The sequence below is a fragment of the Bos indicus genome, chromosome 1 (assembly GCF_029378745.1).
Source record: "Bos indicus isolate NIAB-ARS_2022 breed Sahiwal x Tharparkar chromosome 1, NIAB-ARS_B.indTharparkar_mat_pri_1.0, whole genome shotgun sequence".
Classification (NCBI taxonomy): domain Eukaryota; kingdom Metazoa; phylum Chordata; class Mammalia; order Artiodactyla; family Bovidae; genus Bos; species Bos indicus.
Window position 1 is genome coordinate 58,412,259 of NC_091760.1, and position 18,480 is coordinate 58,430,738.

Genomic DNA, 18,480 nt, shown 5'->3' on the forward strand with positions numbered 1-18,480 from the left:
CACGCACGCGCATTTCAGACTCTGGGAATGAGGTCCCAAGGTGTGACTTCTAAAAGAGGAAAATGGCAGCGCACCGGCTGCGGCAGAGCGTGGGCAGGCTGTTTGCGATGGGACCAGAACTGGGGAGTGGAAGACGAGCTTTCAGCGCGTTCCAGGCCTTCACGGAGGTTCTACGGCTGCCGAGCAAGCAGCTGACGAAGCTGGTCTTCCCGCTGGAAGAACTCCATGAGCATTTCGTCCCGGGCTCGAGGCCAGACCTTCACCTGAATATCTTCCACCCGAGCCTGGAGGACATCGCGCGGGCGGAGAGTTTCTTCACGGCCTCCGCCCGAAACCGCATCGAGTACCTCACCTCGGCGGTGCGTCTCGACCACGCCCCGGACCTTCACCGCCCCGAGGTGAGCGCCCCAGCCGCCTGCGGGTACTGAGGGCTTGGGCTGTGATTTTGCTATAACCTATTATCAACTAGAGATGCAAATGGTAAAGAACCCTCCTGCCAATGCAGGTAGACATAAAAGACACAGGTTCGATCCGTGGGTCGGGAAGATCCCCTAGGAGGGCATGGCAGCCCACTCCAGTATTCATGCCTGGACTGGACACAGAAGCTTGACAGGCTGAAGCCCACAGGGTCACACAGAGTCGGACACGACTGACGCAATTTAGCATGCCTGCCTGCATTATCAGCAAACCAGAGAGATTTACTAGCTTTGTATGGACGCGGTATCATTATTGTAACATAAGCAGATATGGGTTTAATTTTTTTGGTGAGTAAGTGAGTGAAAATCACTCAGTCGTGTCCGACTCTTTGCGACACCATGGACTATACAGACCATGGAATACTCCAGGCCAGCATACTGGAGTGGGTAGCCGTTCCCTTCGTCAGGGGATCTTCCCAACCCAGGGATTGAACCCAGGTCTCCAGCATTGCAGGCAGATTCTTTACAAGCTGAGCCACAAGGGAAGCCCAATTATTTTGGTAGTGAATATGAAAGACTTTAGAAGGCGATTAAAACATTTATCATTTTTGTTTTTAATTGAAGTAGGGAAAACATGCCGAGACAAACTGGAAAAAGTGAAGAATACAAAAAGTAGAGTAGTTTTACAAATGAAGTGATCCTTATCAGTACATAATTTTCACTCAATCTGAATTTCCTATCATGTGCAAAAAAAAAATCATATATAGATGGCAATAATCTGTAAGATTTTCTAAAACAGCTTCAGTGGAATTCAGTGAGTGTGCATTTTATGCATGTCCTATAGTTTAATATTTTGTTCTGTCTGTCAAAAGAAGGCTCAGTTCAGTCGCTCAGTCGTGTCCGATTCTTTGCGACCCCATGAATCGCAGCACGCCGGATCTCCGTTATTTGTGATAACGGCACCATTGCTCTGGAACTTTTCCACTCGAACTCTACAATAATTTAAGAGTACATAAATCACTTAATGATTTTGTGACAGCATTGCTTTTCCATTTTTAAATTACTGGACTTTTGTGTAATTTCTTTTTAATTTAGTTTTTTTAATCTATATTATCCGATTTAATCCGGTAGGACATTTGAAATTTATACAGCATCCAAATCAGTTTATTTTGAAGGACTGACCACAGTTTTGCAAAATAAATAACATTGCTGGCTCCTGCTCACTAAATGCCACCCAGTTATATTAATAACCAAAAATGCCCTCATGTTAATAAAAAACGCCCTTACACATTTCGAAAACACCCCCAGGGGGCGCTACCGCCCTCATTTAGAAGCACTGATTGGTTGTACCTTCTTCAATACTTTTAAAAAGCCAAGCCATGTGTATTAATGGTTGCTATTGCTAAGTCACTTCAGTCATGTCCGACTCTGTGTGACCCTATAGACGACAGCCCACCAGGCTTCCCCATCCCTGGGATTCTCCAGGCAAGAACACTGGAGTGGGTTAGTCTCAGAAATATTTTGTTGCTTTCTACACTCACACTAAAGGAGAAAAGTTTAAATGGAACAAGAAAGGTCAAGAGAAAGAAATAATTATAATGTTTTAATGGTGTACTTTGAGAGTTTGTGGAGAAATGACTTTAGAGCCAGTTTTGTTGAAACGCATGTAATTGTTAACTTCAAAAAGCTTTGAAAATATGGAATTCTTAATAAATGTTGCAGATGTTCTTGAGTGGCATGTGTAATTAAAAGCACAGGTACAGATATAGATGTCTAGAGTTCAGTTTCCAGCTTCTTCACTTTCTAGCTGTATAATTTTGGGCCAGGTATTGAGCCTCTCTTTGCCTCAGGTTTTCTCACCTGTAAAGTGAGAAAACTTTTACAGTTTATGAGACAGATAATTTATAATATTATCTGTCTCATAGGGATATTGTAAAGAGTAAATAAGAAAATAACAAGAGCTTTTAAAACAGCACCTGCCACATTGAAATCATTTAATATATAACAGCTGTATATTAGAATTTGAAGGTTGACTAACCATAAGCTACTTTTTTATGGTTAGTCAAGACTGAATAGTATTTACAGGTTTTTACAGTTAATAGTGGGTTGGCCAAAAAGTTCATTTGTGTTTTTCTGTAAGCTGGTACAGTAAAACCCAAATAAACTTTTTGGCCAACCCAGTACAGTATATGATTACATATATATATATATATATATATATATATATATATACACATACACACACACGTATAAACTAGTACTCAATTATCTTGTTTTTGCTTGTATAAGGTGTGTTTTATAGGCAGAAGCAATGTTGGAAAATCCTCTCTAATAAAGGCTTTGTTTTCACTTGCCCCAGAGGTTGAAGTTAGAGTCTCCAAAAAACCGGTATGTCAAAATTTAAAACATATCTGAACTACCTCTGAATTGACTAAGATGAATAATAAATATGGGGGGGAGGGGCGGAGGTTAGAAACCATAATTGCTAAGTTCCTAGAAAAGTGATTTCTTTCAAACAAGTGCTAATGTAAGACATTTCATTAATGCCTGCATATTTCTCTGAAGAAAACGGAAGTTATTTTAGTAACCTGGCCAGTATCTTGAAGAAATTATCCTTGGTCCAGTCTTTTCTCAAGAGTTATTTCATTGTCATTCTATATTTGCTTCTATGAGAATGCTCATCTAGTTTTATATTGATTTTTAAAGGAAACAGCTTTCAAGTGTATTTTTTTTCCTCCTATAATCTTTTATACCTAGCCAACTCATATATATACACGAATCAGGCACTTCCCAGTTTACCCAGGGCCAAATTTATGTGCCTAATATCCCTGTCCGTCTGCTGTGGTAGATTTTTGTCATTTTCTCATTTCCTCTGCTTCCTTTTCCATAATACAGACTCTACCACTATTTAAGGAACCTTCTCCTCACCCCAGTTCCCCTCACCTTATTATCTATCCTTGGCAAAATGTTCCTAGCAACCCAGGGCTCACTGCCTGAATTTCCTTACATTAGAGCCCTTCCCTGAGGCTTCACTAATCTTTTCTTGCTCCCAGTCTCTTCACATAGTTGATTCCCTGATACTACCGCTGATGATTGTAGTCACTTGTTAACCCTCCTATCCTTACTCCCTTGTGCCCTGCCTCATCAAATGTCTGTCGTAGTTCAACTCTCACTTCTAGGTAGGGGTGTTTCCTTTCTGCTGTGAGAAGACAATGGAAGAACTATATTCTTGACATTTCTAATCTGTAATTCTAAGGTTATTTTCCTATAGATAGACACACAAGCTGCCTTGGGAACCTAAGCATCATTTATAAAACCTTCCTGAGTTCTGAACAATTGACTTTTAAAATTGTTTGTCATAATTTTTCCTTTTCTAATTAATAAATGTCCATGGACAGAAAACCACATGAATAAACTATTTTGATCATCTTTACATTAATTGTAGTTGCACAGGTACTTTACAGTTGTACATGCTTTTTTAAAAAATGGCTTAATGAAAGCACCAAACCCATCTAATAAAACATGCAAATTGATTTTAGGCAAGTAATAGTCTAGCTACAGTATCAAACTTTGCATCTAGTTTTTATGAAAACCTGTATGACAGTAAGCATTTAATTTATCCTGTTTGTGCCATAATTCATATAAAGTGGAGATAATTCTTTAAAGTGGAAATATATTATTCATCAGAGAATATTGACTAATGCAGCCATACTATTTAGACCAGTATAACTTTTTCACTGAGAGAGAACTAATGATTTCACTGAGAGAGACCTAATGAAATAGGAAAACTTGAAAATTTTGCCTGTGTATTTCTAATATGGAATTTGAAGTTCTTAAATCATATAGATTCTCTTAAAAAAAAATGAATTGGAAGGAGGAAGTAGAATCATCTAAGTTTATATCCAGCCGCTTCTCTTCTGTTTCTTTTTCCTGTATCGTCATCTGCATAGGGTTATGTACAGAATACTTTTATGCTTTTAATAAGTAATTATTGATTGAACAGAAAATATTTTGAGTCATGAAATATATAAAAGACATGTTTTAAGAAACTTATTTTTACATTTACTTCATCAGGGCCATACAAAGAAACTTAATTTTTACAAAGTTGGAAAATACTTTACATTGGTGGACATGCCAGGTTATGGCTATAGAGCACCTGAAGATTTCGTTGACATGGTAGAAACCTACCTAAAAGAACGAAAGAAGTAAGAAGCTTTTTTTATCTTATAATTGTTATATTTAACCCCTAAACATGTTTTCATGAATAGAACATTCTACACATGATGAACCCTTCCGTTTTATCAAATAACTTTTCTAGAAAGTGTACTTTATTCTCATAATATTCTGAACTATTTCAGAGGAAGGTATACACTGTCTGCTTAGTGTTTTTTCCTGTAAATTAGGTTAAACTTAAATTCAATTGTTTTCCTATATTGAGACTATAAGTAGTACAGCAGCAGACTTTATTAATTTTTTATACCAAACTCTTAGTTGGCTGTTTTTAAAAATGAAACTTGTTGGTTAATGTGGTGTTTACCAGATTTAAATAAACTTCAGTAAATTCTGGTTATTCTTAAAATACTTCTGACATCACAGCCTCAATAAATACTACTTTTATTTGTCTCCATAGGTAGCCAGGTAGCAGGTCTATGTTTCAAGCATTGCTGAATATATGGAAAAATTAATGTTAAACTTTTGAAGTATTAAAAAATGTTTATAAGTAATTTGCTTGTTGTATCTTTACATAGAAGCTAAGATAAAATACTTACATAAGAAAATACAAAATGTAATGTGTTTGGTTTTGTTATCTACTAGTCTTAAAGTAATATTTGAAGACTTAGACACTTTTATGGTAACTTATAGTTAACTGGGTCCCTGTTTCATTCTCCTGCTAGAATTCAGTCTCTTAGAAGAAGGGGCTCATTCATCTTTGTATCCAGTTCTAGGCAGAAAGTCGTATGTTCAGTATATGCTATTGAAATAATATTAATGAGTCCAGCTATTGAACGTAACCAACACTGAGACCTATTGGAACTAGGATGGACTTCATGGTAAATTGAGAATTCCTTTTGCCTAAAGAAATTTTTAAATTTTGATCTGATAATTTTTCAAAAGACAATTTCTTAGTGTAGTGAAGGTTGGGGTGGGGGAAATGAATAAGTATATTTTTCTTTGCTGTTAATCTTCATTTCTGCATTCCTACAGTTTGATGAGAACATTTTTATTAGTGGATAGTGTTGTTGGAATTCAAAAAGCAGACAATATTGCCATAGAAATGTGTGAAGAATTTGCATTACCTTATGTGGTAAGTATTTCTTTTGACTCATGGTTGCACTCAGAAATATGAGTTCCCTGTGTGTCTGTCTTTTTAATAAATGAGTAGGTCTCTCTTCCTCAAAAGATAAAGGAGTACCTTTTAAACTGTCTTTTCAATTATTAGCCATTAATATTTAAATAAGTTCTGTGGTACTTTTATTCCCTTTCCTTCTCCTAGCTTTTAAATTCTCAAAATTATAGTCAAAGTTTTCTATTCATGTAGTGATTATAAATGCTTTTCCTTGTTTTGTTTTTTTTGTTTGTTTTTTCTTTTTTAAATAACTATAAATATTTGCTAAAACTCCTTAGTAGCTCTTTAACAGCAGCTTGACAGATAGTACTTATCAGAATATAAATGAAACTACAACTGAAAAATTTGCTAATTTGGAATTTAAGAACATCACAAAAGTTTAGTAGGCTCCATCACACAAAGGTAGGATGTTTATATTCTTAAGGAAAAGAAAATTTCTTATGAGAATATCTTACCAGTTCTTTCTGTTGTTTACCCTAGAATAGAATACAGATTGGTAGGTTGGTATCCTACCAATTCTGTTTTGTATGTTTTTCAGATTAAATGGCAATCTTCAAGTTCCTCAGAGAGGAACTTATAATTTGGTTTCAAAAAATGTCAGAAAACCACTAAAATGTAGTGGTTTTGCAGTTTAATGCAAATCAAACCATGTTACCAGTCAAAAAGCTGTTTGTATTTGTGGAGTTATGGAATTCTTGGGGTTTGCAAATGCCCTTTGAAATATTAGAGGTAATTTATAGTTATGAGGAACCAAAGGTTGATACACATAGTCTACATAGTAAAAAAAAAAAGCCCAAAATTTCCCCAACCAGTTTTATTGATAATTTGATAATTTACTCCTAATTTGATATCATGGATATCATTTTGTGAAATCATATTTTTTCCTCAGTTTTAACTTTAAGAAAATATTAGCCTTTTTCTTTGTAAAAGAAGTTGTGATAGAGGAATTAGGTATCAGCATATTTCTCTTTATGAAGAAAGACTTGTACTTTCTGCTTCTCACTCCTTCTGCCATTAATATTTTTTATGCTGTACAGTTGATTTATAATCATTATATTTTATTTTAATCATGTATATATTTTTATAACTAGCATAAATGATTAGTCAAGAAATTTAATTTTATAGAAATTTCCCAGGAAAACTTCTGAAAAATACATCAAGGTTTTTACTTTTTAATTAATTTTGTAATCATCATGCCTTGACCTTTTTCTAGTATATAATTGTCTTTGAGTAAGTAAATTATTTAAAGTATTATATTTGCTGTTAACCCTAGTAAATTCTAGGGTTACTTGGAGTATAACTTTATTTAAGTTGGAATATAACTACAGTGGCTACAACCTACAAATAGCCTGATTTCTAATTTTTTCTTTAAATTTAACATACAAGGTAGAACAATTCAGTATTTCAAAAATGATTATAAATCAGCAGTTTTATGTGTATCAACCTAATAATACTTCTGTGTCTTAGACCACAAAATAAATAGTGATCACATGAAACATTTGGTGTATAGCAATGGCAAATATGGCCCCAGGGTTCTTTTCACTGGTCTTGAATCCAAGATATATGGCCCTGTGTGGTTAAACAGCAAACACATAGCGTATGCTTTCTATATTGCATACATTCATTTATTTAATCTTTACAGCAGCTCCTTTAGAAAGTATTGCTTTTATTTTATAGATGAGGAAACAAGTACAGAGAAATTAAGAAACTTGCATAGGTCACCTAGTTGTTATTGAAATTTTGTAACTAAAATGTATAAAACTGTATATTAAGAAATAACAGTTGACCCTTGAACAGTATGGGAATTAGGGGCGCCAACCCTCCTTTCAGTCGCAAATCCAAGTTTAACTTTCAGCCAGCCTTTCCTATTCAAGGTTCTTCTGTATTGATGGTTCCTCCATATTGGCAGCTCCATATCCATGGATTTAATCAACCACAGATCATGTAATATTGTGGTATTTACTGTTGAAAATATCTGCATATAAGTGCACCTTTGCAGTTTAACCCCATGTTGCTCAAGGTCCACTGTACTTTATTTCTAATGCTTAAATATTTGTTTTCCTACAGATGGTATTAACAAAAATTGACAAACCTTCCAAGGGACATCTTTTAAAACAAGTGCTTCAGATCCAGAAATTTGTTGACACTAAAACACAAGGATGTTTTCCTCAGTTGTTCCCTGTAAGGTAAGAGTTGAATTGTCTTTATATGCTGACATACAACTTTATGTGCTAACAACCTTTAGCATTAAATCAGTGTTTCTGAAATTGAGGTATCCTTTTAAGATTAGAGGAGTTTGGAAGACTCTGCACTTAACCATAATTTATTGGCTTTTATTTTATCAAGACTTTTTTTCCTCCCTTCTATTCTTTCTTCTGTCTGCAGATTCTTGATGAATCTTCCCTGTAGTGTCTTCATGATTTTTCTACTTCAGCCTATTTCAACCCTAGACCACATCAAGCTGTAAAGGATAAGAATTTTGTTTTTAAAGGACCATATGTAAGAAAGAAATGCTTCATATAAGCTAGAATTAAGCATTGGTAGCAACTTTTCACTTTCATGCATTGGAGAAGGAAATGGCAACCCACTCCAGTGTTCTTGCCTGGAGAATCCCCGGGACGGGGGAGCCTGGTGGGCTGCCGTCTATGGGGTCACACAGAGTCAGACTCGACTGAAGCGACTTAGCAGCAGCAGCAGCAGCAGACAGGATGGTTATTTCCTGAGCCAGCAATTTTTGTTAGATGTGGTTTAGCAATGAAACGTGAGTTTTTACTTTCAGTGTACACTTTGGATACAGTATGTAACCTGTATTATAGCAGAAACACAGTGCCATTCCTGTGTGATTTTCTGACTCTGACTTCTTTGTGGAAAGCACTATGATAGTTCCTACAAGAAATTACATGAAACTCTCCTCTAAGCAGTCATTCTAGTTCCTATCGATCCAGATCACAATTGTCTGTATGAATATGCAGTCGAAGTCTGTCTTTATTCATTTCTACAAAATGCTTTTCCCCCTTGACTTACATTTAAGTATTTATCCTGTTCATTTGTCTGTGTCTGATAGATACAGTGGAAACTCCTATGGGCAGGAATGAAATCCTGTTTCTTCTTAGAGCCCTGAGCATTGTCTCAGAAAAATAATTGCTTTCTTTTAAATGTTTAATAAGAAGGAAGTGAGACTTCAGCTAAAAAGGTAAAATAAACACAAGATGGGCAAATTATGGCCTAACAGCTGCATTTATTGGGAATAAAAAAAGTTTTAGTTGACTGTAAGTAAGTAAGTAAGGTCGCTCAGTCGTGACCGACTCTTTGCGACCCCGTGGACTGTAGCCCACCAGGCTCCTCTGTCCATAGGATTCTCCAGGCAAGAATATTAGAGTGGGTTGCCATTTAGGCTGAGTTTAATAATATAATGAGGCTGGGGAAAAACTGACAAGGTTGTCTTGAGCTACAGTGTTAGAATTATAGTGTTCAAAACAAGGGAGTGATCAAACAGTAGTCTCATACTGCTTTAAGCTGTATACTCTCAGTTCAGTCAAGTTCTATTGTGGCTTGACATTAAGAACTAGAGCCATCTGAAAACAGATGGTCTTGGGGGAGGTTATATCACTGCTGCTGCTGCTGCTAATTCACTTCAGTCGTGTCCGACTCTGTGCGACCCCATAGACAGCAGCACACCAGGCTCCGCCATCCCTGGGACTCTCCAGGCAAGAACACTGGAGTGGGTTGCCATTTCCTTCTCCAGGTTATGTCACTAGATCATTCTAAACACTTAATTGATCCACAAAGTAAGCATCTCTGTTTCACAGATACATTACAGGTCAGAGAAGTGAAGGGAGTTTCAGAGAAGCATTTGCTGATATAGGAAGAGCATGGACCTCAAGGGTCAGACAGCCATGGTTTTGCATGGTTCCTCTACTTCTTGGCAATAGCTTTTAAAGCAACTTATTTCATTTTTTGAGGAAAAATGTGGTTAGAAGGATTAAATAAAATATATTGTGACTGATGTACACATATTAACCACATAATAAAATTAGTTTCTTTCCTTCCCAAAAGTCAGTCAATGGCAAGGTCAGGCCAACAAGCTGGACTAATAGATTCTCAGTACTTTTTAGAGGTGTTCGCTTCTTTAGATAGGCTGACATTTTCTGCTGCATGACCTTTGAATACTGTGCCACCATACTGACTAAGTGACTAAGGTACTGCAGAAGCCACGCAGTTCTCAAGGTCTTACGAATTGAGACACACACAGGAGGTGCTAGCTTTCAAGAACTTCAACGTTCAGGATACCACACTGACCACATACAGGAAGTTGTCAGACTATAGTTCTCAAAACCCAATTCAGATAGTAGAGTTATTTATACTCCTTGCTTTTATTTCCTTGACCAAGCCCCAGTACATCCTCCAAAAGGGAATTCGACCTAGTTATAGAATACTTATTATAAAATAAGACAGGTTTTATTTCCTCCTCTTCCTGTATGATCTTGGTAGGAGAAAGGTGGAAGTGTAGGTAGACATGTAGTCCAGCAAGGTTTGGCCTTTAAGCCTGGTGGCAACAGTTTTAAGTGCTCACCTTCATGTCTGAACTCTACCCCAACTGAGTTAGAGAAATAAAACTGATGAAAGGCCCCTAAAGTTTGATGCGGGGATCAATCTGTTTTTATAACTGGTATGGAAGAAATATATAAGTAGGCACAATATAATTGCTTCTGTGGTTTTCATGCAAATGAGAACTGATTCTTAGGACAGAGAAAATCATGAATTGACAAAAATGTTGCAAATGAGTTCATGGTGCCATAGTTAGTGTGTAGACTATCCAACTTGTATCTCTTCTTTAAACCATACATGTGTAACTTCAGTTATAATTGAGAATCAGTATGGAGGCAGCTTTATCAAAGAGAATTAGCAACACAGCAGAGAATATTTTACCTGTTTATATACACATATACACCATGTAAGTAAAGGCCGCCCAGTCGTGTCCGACTCTTTGCGACCCCGTGGACTGTAGCCCACCAGGCTTCTCCGTCCATGGGATTCTCCAGGCAAGAATACTGGAGTTGGTTACCATTTCCTTCTCCAGGGGATCTCCCCAACCCAGGGATCAAACCTGGGTCTCCCACATTGGAGGCAGATGCTTTAACCTCTGAGCCACCAGGGAAGCCCCCATATACACCATGCTGCTAAGTCACTTCAGTCGTGTCCGACTCTGTGCGACCCCATAGACAGCAGCCCACCAGGCTCCCCCGTCCCTGGGATTCTCCAGGAAAGAACACTGGAGTGGGTTGCCATTTCCTTCTGCAGTGCATGAAAGTGAAAAGTGAAAGTGAAGTCAAAGCAACCCCATGGACTGCAGCCTACCAGGCTCCTCCATCCATGGGATTTTCCAGGCAAGAGTACTAGAGTGGGGTGCCATTGCCTTCTCCGCATATACACCATACCTGCATCCATAAAAGTCATAGTGTCTTCATAAAAGTCTGTGTATCCCAAGAAACCATGTTTTCACTTCCATGCTGACAAATGGATGAATGGATATGGATATGGATAGATACAGTAAGACAGATCAATAATAGACACAATAATGGTGACAGTGATTTTTTTTTAATCATGAAAAGTCTGTATTATTATGGTCATTTAATCTTTGTCACAAAAAGAACAAATTAAAGAGATCAGAATTTTAGTCTGGGAAATAAAAAGCAAAATAGAAGATATTCCAATGGCATTTTTCACAGAAACAGAATAGTCTGAAAATCTATGTGGAACCACAGGTGACCCTGGATAGCCAAAGCCATCTTAAGAAAGAACAAAGCTGGTGGTATCACACTTCCTGATTTCAAACTGTGTCACAAAAGCTGTAGTAATGAAACAGTATGGTATTGGCATAAAAACAGATATATAGGTCAGTGGAACAGAATAGAGAGCTCAGAAATAAACCCATGCATATATGAGTGGTTAATTTTCAAAGTCAAGAATATACAATGGGGAAAGGACAGTCTCTTCAATAAATGGTGCTGGAAAAACTGGACAAACACATGCAAAAGAATGAAACTAGGCTACTATCTTACACCATACATGAAAATTAACTCAAAATGGAAAAGTACTTGAATGTAAGACATGAAACCATAAAATTCCTAGAAGAAATTACGCTGTAAGCTCATTGACATCACTCTTAAGTGGTGAGTTTTTGGATCTGACTCCAAAAGTAAGTGGGACTATATTAAACTAAAAGTTTCTGCACAGCAAAGAAAATTATCAACAAAATGAAAAGTCAGCCTAATCAAAGGAAGAAGATATTTGCAAGTCATATTTCTGATAGGGGTTAATATCCAAAATATATAAAGAACTCATACAACTCAATGGTAAAAAAAAAAAAAAAAGATTAAAAAATAGACACAGGATCTGAATAGACATTTTTCCAAAGACATACAGATAGCTAACAGGTGCATGAAATCATCCTCAACATCACTAATCATCATGGAAATCCAAATCAAAACCACAGTGAGGTATCACCTCACACCTGTTAGAATGCTGTTATCAAAAAGATAAGACATAAGTTTCGGCATGAATATAGAGAAAAGGGAATCCTTGTGTACTGTTGGTAGGAATGTAAATTGGTGCCGTCCATAAAGAAAACAGTATTGATTGCTCAAAAAACTAAAAATAGAACTACCATATGATCCATGAATTACACTCCTGGATATACATGTGAAGAAAATGAAAACATTAATTTGAAAAGATATGTGTACCCCCATGCTCATTACAGCATTATTTTCAATAGTCAGAATTTGAAAACAAGTGTCCCTCAGTGGATGAATGGACAGAGAAGATGTGGTACTGTACAGTTGACCCTTGAACAATGTGAGGGGTTAAGGGTTCTGACCCTTAGCCCAGTCAAAAATCCAAGTATAACTTATAGTTGACCTGCCATAGCCGTATTTCCTCCAAATCCCTGGATTCAACCAACTGGATGTACCACTGTGGTATTTACCATTGTAAAACATCCACATGTAAGTGGATAGACACAGATTGAATCCACAGTTTTCAAGGGTCATCATGTATACACAAATGGAATACTATTCAGCCACCAAAAAGGAGGAGATCTTGCCATTTGAGAAGACATGAATGGACCTTGAGAGCATTATGCTAAGTGACATAAGTCAGAGAAAGGCAAGTAATGTGTGATTTCACTTACATGTGGAATATTAAAAAACAAGCTCAGGTGAGAAGAGATTCGTAGTTGCCAGAGGTAGAGCTTGGGGGTAAGAAAAATGGGTGAAGGTCAAAAGGTACTAACTCCCAGTTATAAAATAAACCATGGGGATGGTATAATATACAATATAGTTACCACAGTTAGTAATGCTGTATTGCATATTTGAAAGTCGCTAAGAGAGTATTTTGTAAAAGTCCTCAACACAAGAAAAAAAAAATTGTTTACTATAAATGGTGGCAGGTGTAACTAGACTTATTGTGGTGATCATTTTGCAATATGTACAAATATTGAATCATTGTATCTCTGAAACTAATGTTGTATGTCAGTTATACCACAATAATAATAACTTGGTCTGGAAAATAAAAAGCAAAATAGCAGATACAAAGTTTTTAGAATCATGAAGGAAAGAGATCAGATGATGTGATCACCAGATTTAAAATATTACAAGAGGTGCTGAGGAAGAGAGGAAAGGTATGACAAATTAAGACATCCTGTTTCACACCCAGAACTCACAGGAGTTTGTAAATAGATTTTAAGTTAGGTGAATTCAGATCTGTTACTACCTCTGAAGTAAGGAAGAAAATGATCTTTTTTTTTTTTCCCCTCACAGTGCTATGACCTATTCTGGAATCCATCTGCTGAGATGCTTTATAGCAGATATAACAGGAAATCTTAAGACTACTGGCTTCTAATTTAGTTGAAGATTCAAAATTGTTTGTGCCAACTGCAGTTAAAGACAGAATTTCAACATTGTTTTAAATGTTGTGTATCTGTAACTTGCAGAAGGATCACTTCAGCTTTAAAACCTGCATATGTCCAAAGGAAGAATGAATTTGTGCCTATAGGGGCAGAAAGGTTTATACATGATTGAGTTATGCTGTTCATTAGAAGAGATACCAGCAGTTTTTAACAAACTGACAAACAAGACCATATAGAAGTCCATAAAATGAAAATCTATTTCCTACCGTGTAGATGATAGAGTGTTAGTTACTCAGTCGTGTCTGACTCTTTGTAACTCTATGGACTGTATGTAGCCTGCCAGGCTCCTCTGTCCACAGCATTCTCCAGGCGAGGATACTAGAGTGGGTAGCCATTCCCTTCTCCAGGGGATCCTCCTGACAAGGGATTGAAGTTGCGTCTCCTGCATTGCAGGCACATTCTTTATTGTCTGAGCCATCAGGGTAGCCCCTACTGTGTGTAGGTGACGGTTTGCCATATTATTGGGTTTTTGTCTTTTAAAGGAATATCTATTACTCTATTTTTTTAAATATTACAATGCACTAGGTAAAAAGGGGCTACTTTTTTTGTTAAGCACTGATAGATGGGTTGAAGGTAAATTCTTATGTTGTTGTTCAGTCACCAAGTTGTGTCTTGACTGCCACCCCATGGACTGTTGCACACCAGGCTTCCCTGTCCTTCACTATCTTCCAGAGTTTGTTCAAATTTATGTCCATTGAGTCAGTGATGCTATCTAACCATCTCATCCTCTGCCACCCTCTTCTCCTTTTACCTTCAATCTTTCCCAGCATCAGGGTCTTTATATGTATGGCTATAACTTATCATTTTTTTGGAGACATCATTTGAATATAACAAAAATTATTCTTGATAAAATTTCAATCAGTCCATAATGGAAATACCACTTATTTCAGACTGAGGTCAGTCACTTTCACAGGGTTCAGAATCAGAAGACCAGAATTCAAGTTCCAGTTCTGATACTTATTATACGTTGGATGTTTCTGAACTTCTTTTGTAACTCTACCTCAGAAGCTATGAAGATTAAAATATGAAAAGAACATCTATTTATTCTATATATTTGTAAAGCAAAACCAATTCAAGTATATAGCAAAACTCATGGGTAGATTTATCACAGAATACATCCTGTCATGGAGGAAGTAACATTTTATCTAGGTTAAGACCAAAGAAGAAAGTTTTAGGTATGAAAGTTGATTTGCACAGGGCAAGAAAAAACAGTTGATGGGATAGTTTATAAATGGAGTCTTCCCATTAGGATTCAGAATGGAAAGATAAAGCCTTACTTTGGACTAATGTTAGTGGAAAATATTTTTATGAAGGTGTTACTGACCTAGTCATACAAGTGGTTTAGCTTTTCAGAGTGAGGCTGTATATTAAAATGTTATAGCAATAGCATTGGATAAAAAATTAATGCTATAAAACAACTTTGACTTTTAGAAAATTCAGTTCTGAATATGTTTTCAGTTTTATAGTTAATACTACTGGTTTATTCTAACCAGCAGTGATTTAAAAAAAACTTTTAATATGGGCATTCACCAAGTGAAATATATATTGATAGTAACAACAAAATTATCTTAAAAGGCATCTTTCTGCCTGCCAGTGTTACTGTACAGTTTGTCTTAGCCTTGGCTTTTGTTCTCCTAAAAGGAGGGTCCAAGACAAAAGCTTGTGTCCAGTAGTTTATTGGGGATGTGATTCCAGGGAACAGGAATGAAGGGGAAATGAAACAGATGGAAGGAAAGCCAATCAAGGATTCATTGACTTGGAAACAACATAGCTCTAGGGCTTGATCTTGAGGGATCTGTGGAACCTTATGAAATGTGCCTCTGAGTTGTCTTTGAAGGGGGATTAGCAAGTTGTGTATACCCAAATGCCAAGCAGTCCTATAGCTTGTCAGAGGCACGAAGGCAAGGTGAGGTCGTCCAGTCCTGCTTGAGACTGGTTATGATAGTAGTGGCTGCAGTAAGAGGCCAAGATTTGAAGTGACACGTGAGAGGTCTACCACACTGCTCTGACAAATGACCCGAGTGTGTTAATGCCACCAGAAGGGATTAAATTGGTATTTACTATGATGATGCTAACGATTATTTTCTAATTTACTGGGTAAGTTATGGTTTTGTAAATTTAAAACTTAAAACATGTGAATTTGTTTGGAAAAAAAAATAGAATACCATGTTCCTTATTTTTACCAACTTAGGGACACATGAAGCTCTTTACTGTTTTTCCCAGAATTTTAAGGGGCAGGTGGGAAAAGGAGATAAACATACTCCAAAGGAACATTAATTAAATAGGAAAAAAATGCTAGGCTTTTAGTCTAATCCAGTTTCACCTCCTTAGACAATTCACTGAACCACTCTGTTGTATACAATAAAGGGTGATCTCCAAAGTCTCTTCCAGCTGTACAGGTTTATGATTATTGCACAGTAATACCACTTCAGATGGAGAACTGAGCCCAGAGAAGCCTGCTATTTACACATGATTAGTGTCACATGCACATAAAAGCAGAAGCAGGATTGGATCTTGAATCTTAGAAGCTAATGGCTACTTCTAGACTTGTCATGAAGGAGACTTCCTCGGTATTGTCCATGTTTTAAAGTACCAAGTAGCTGTACCACTTGGTAGGAAACCAGGAGAAATATAAACTAATAAAAAGTGACTAGAGATTGACTTAGCAAGGCTTCAGGAAAGGGAGCTAAACCAGTGTTTATCTAACTGCATTTTGAGCTACTTGCATCAAAATCACCTGAGCCCCGTATTAAAATGCAGATTTCCGATCCTGTCCCCTAGCCATGATTATCAATCTCTGGAAGGGACTCAAAATCGGCATTTTAAACAACCCCACCAAGTGATTCTCAAGACATCCCTACAGTTTGAGAACCAATGGTATAGTAAGTAAGTGGAAAATATACAGAAAACAGATGAGGAAAGAAAAAGGCCAGATAAAGAACAAAAAGGAAACTTTAAAAATGGTAGGATGACTGAGGAAGATGCAGGATATATTAGGGCATTGTATAAATTACTATATATAAACATAAAATTTAAGCCTACAACCTGCTTGAAAAATAGCTTATTAACCTAATTCAAGAAAGCTAGAATATTTGAACGAAACCTCAAACTTCGCATCATTATTTGAAAATATGTAGGATTTACCTTCTCAGAGCAATTGTATGAGCAACATACAAATACCAGGTGATAGCATCAGCACCAATTATAAATCTATTTTTAGCCTCTCTAGGTTGATTGGTTTTGTGTTTCCTTAGTTTTTTAACTTTCTCAACTAGTTCTACTTTGTGTATAACTATCAATCACTCTATATCCTTTCTGGAAAAAAATTTATATTTGGAATCAATCAATTAGCACCCTAATAAACAAGGTCCCCAACAAACTTTTGGATAATTCCAAAAGCATTTTAATATGCCCTCCTATGAGATAAGGTTAACAAATGAAATAATGGTTGTAACCATTGCCTGCTAATACACTTAGTGGCAAAACTGATGATCAGTTCTAACATACAGAAGACAGGCAGTACAGCTGTTAAAAGCTACGAACCTTGGTGTTCAGAAGAGCACTTAGCTACAGTGGAGCCATTAAGGTCAAAGTGACCTTCTAGGTGATTCCCACCCCTGCATCCCATTTACCTAAGGCACAATGTAAGTTTTACAAACCTAATTTACTCAGGTCTTAAGTAAAAACTTGACTAATAGTCATATATTTGTCGATTAAATGACACAAAGCTATGGTAAGCGTTTATTGAACTAAAATGAACTGCTGTACAGTGCTGTACTAAAGCAGCTCCTCTGAGTCCAAGTGGTACTTCAGATCTTTCCACATCTCAGCTGTTCTACTTAAAGCAGCAGAACACTGGAGCAACTGGTTAAAAGTTTCACATATGAGCCTCTAAACTCCCATTAAAGCAAAAATATCATCAATGTCATCTGTCTCCTTAGTGCTTCCTGATGTATTATGTTTATTTCCTTGCATCACTGTCCAAGAATCCGTCTTATTTTCATTGCTTTCTGTAAGCTTTTCATGAGTTTGTGTCTCCTTAGTTTGTATGACAGGATTTGAAACTCTCCTATTCACTTGCTTATTGTTAGGGTACAGATCAGTCCTACGAACAGTAGAATCTGAGAGTCTCCCTTTAATGACATCCGTAGCACTCTGAGTCCCTTGAGGGGGCTGCTGGATTTCCTTTATAAGAGTCGACTGCAACTTTCTCTGTTTCCTTCCTTTCAGTGAAAATTTATTCTGTGATCTTCTTTGTCTCAGATGATGCTTTGAAGTTTTCATACCTAAGCCGTGAAGAAGGCAGTTGCAAATAGATGTTTTTATGCACTGTAGCTTCTTTGGCAAACTTTAAAGGACAGAAGAAATTAGATTGTTAAGATGCATAAAAACATTCTCAAAAATTTTGTCTCCTTTTTACCAATTTCCAACTAAAATATATGTCCTATGCCTCCGTACAATTTCCAGAATCATAAGGAAAAACATGGAAATAGGAGCTTCATATCCAGTCTGCGTTTTCAGAGCACAGCTTCCCTCTGATTTAGACTGTGAGCAAATGTGTCCCCGCTACACTTCCACAGTAAAGTAGTTCCTACAACTAGCAAGGCAGCTGAATGGTGAGATACTGCCATATTTCAGTGCCAGAGCTACTTCCTGATAATTGCTAACCTATTCACAATGTAATAGGATTGGAACTGGGGAAAAAATGAATTACAAATAGAAAAGTTACTAGGATGCATCACCCCATTTCT

General features: G+C 36.8%; 2 protein-coding genes across 14 annotated transcripts in view; one reads left to right on the forward strand and one right to left on the reverse strand.

Annotated features, from left to right (window-relative positions):
- Positions 1-18,480, forward strand: part of GTPBP8 (GTP binding protein 8) — a 23,260-nt gene continuing 4,780 nt past the window's right edge. The window contains exons 1-6 of one of the 6 annotated variants that reach the window (XM_070787982.1): positions 3-398; positions 2,706-2,804; positions 4,491-4,621; positions 5,622-5,721; positions 7,831-7,949; positions 8,149-14,765. In XM_070787982.1, the coding sequence (XP_070644083.1) occupies positions 63-398; positions 2,706-2,804; positions 4,491-4,621; positions 5,622-5,721; positions 7,831-7,949; positions 8,149-8,230 (867 nt within the window). In that variant the 5' untranslated portion in view covers positions 3-62 and the 3' untranslated portion in view covers positions 8,231-14,765. Of the gene's footprint in view, positions 399-2,705; positions 2,805-4,490; positions 4,622-5,621; positions 5,722-7,830; positions 7,950-8,148; positions 14,766-18,480 lie in introns of those variants that run through there. The other 5 variants (XM_070787973.1, XM_070787950.1, XM_070787965.1 and 2 more) reach the window with 5 other exon arrangements.
- The window catches only part of NEPRO (nucleolus and neural progenitor protein), a 15,497-nt gene continuing 14,451 nt past the window's right edge, over positions 17,435-18,480 (reverse strand). For all 8 annotated transcript variants that reach the window (XM_070787910.1, XM_070787917.1, XM_070787909.1 and 5 more), the window contains one exon: positions 17,435-18,077. In XM_070787910.1, the coding sequence (XP_070644011.1) occupies positions 17,621-18,077 (457 nt within the window). In that variant the 3' untranslated portion in view covers positions 17,435-17,620. The remainder of the gene's footprint in view (positions 18,078-18,480) is intronic.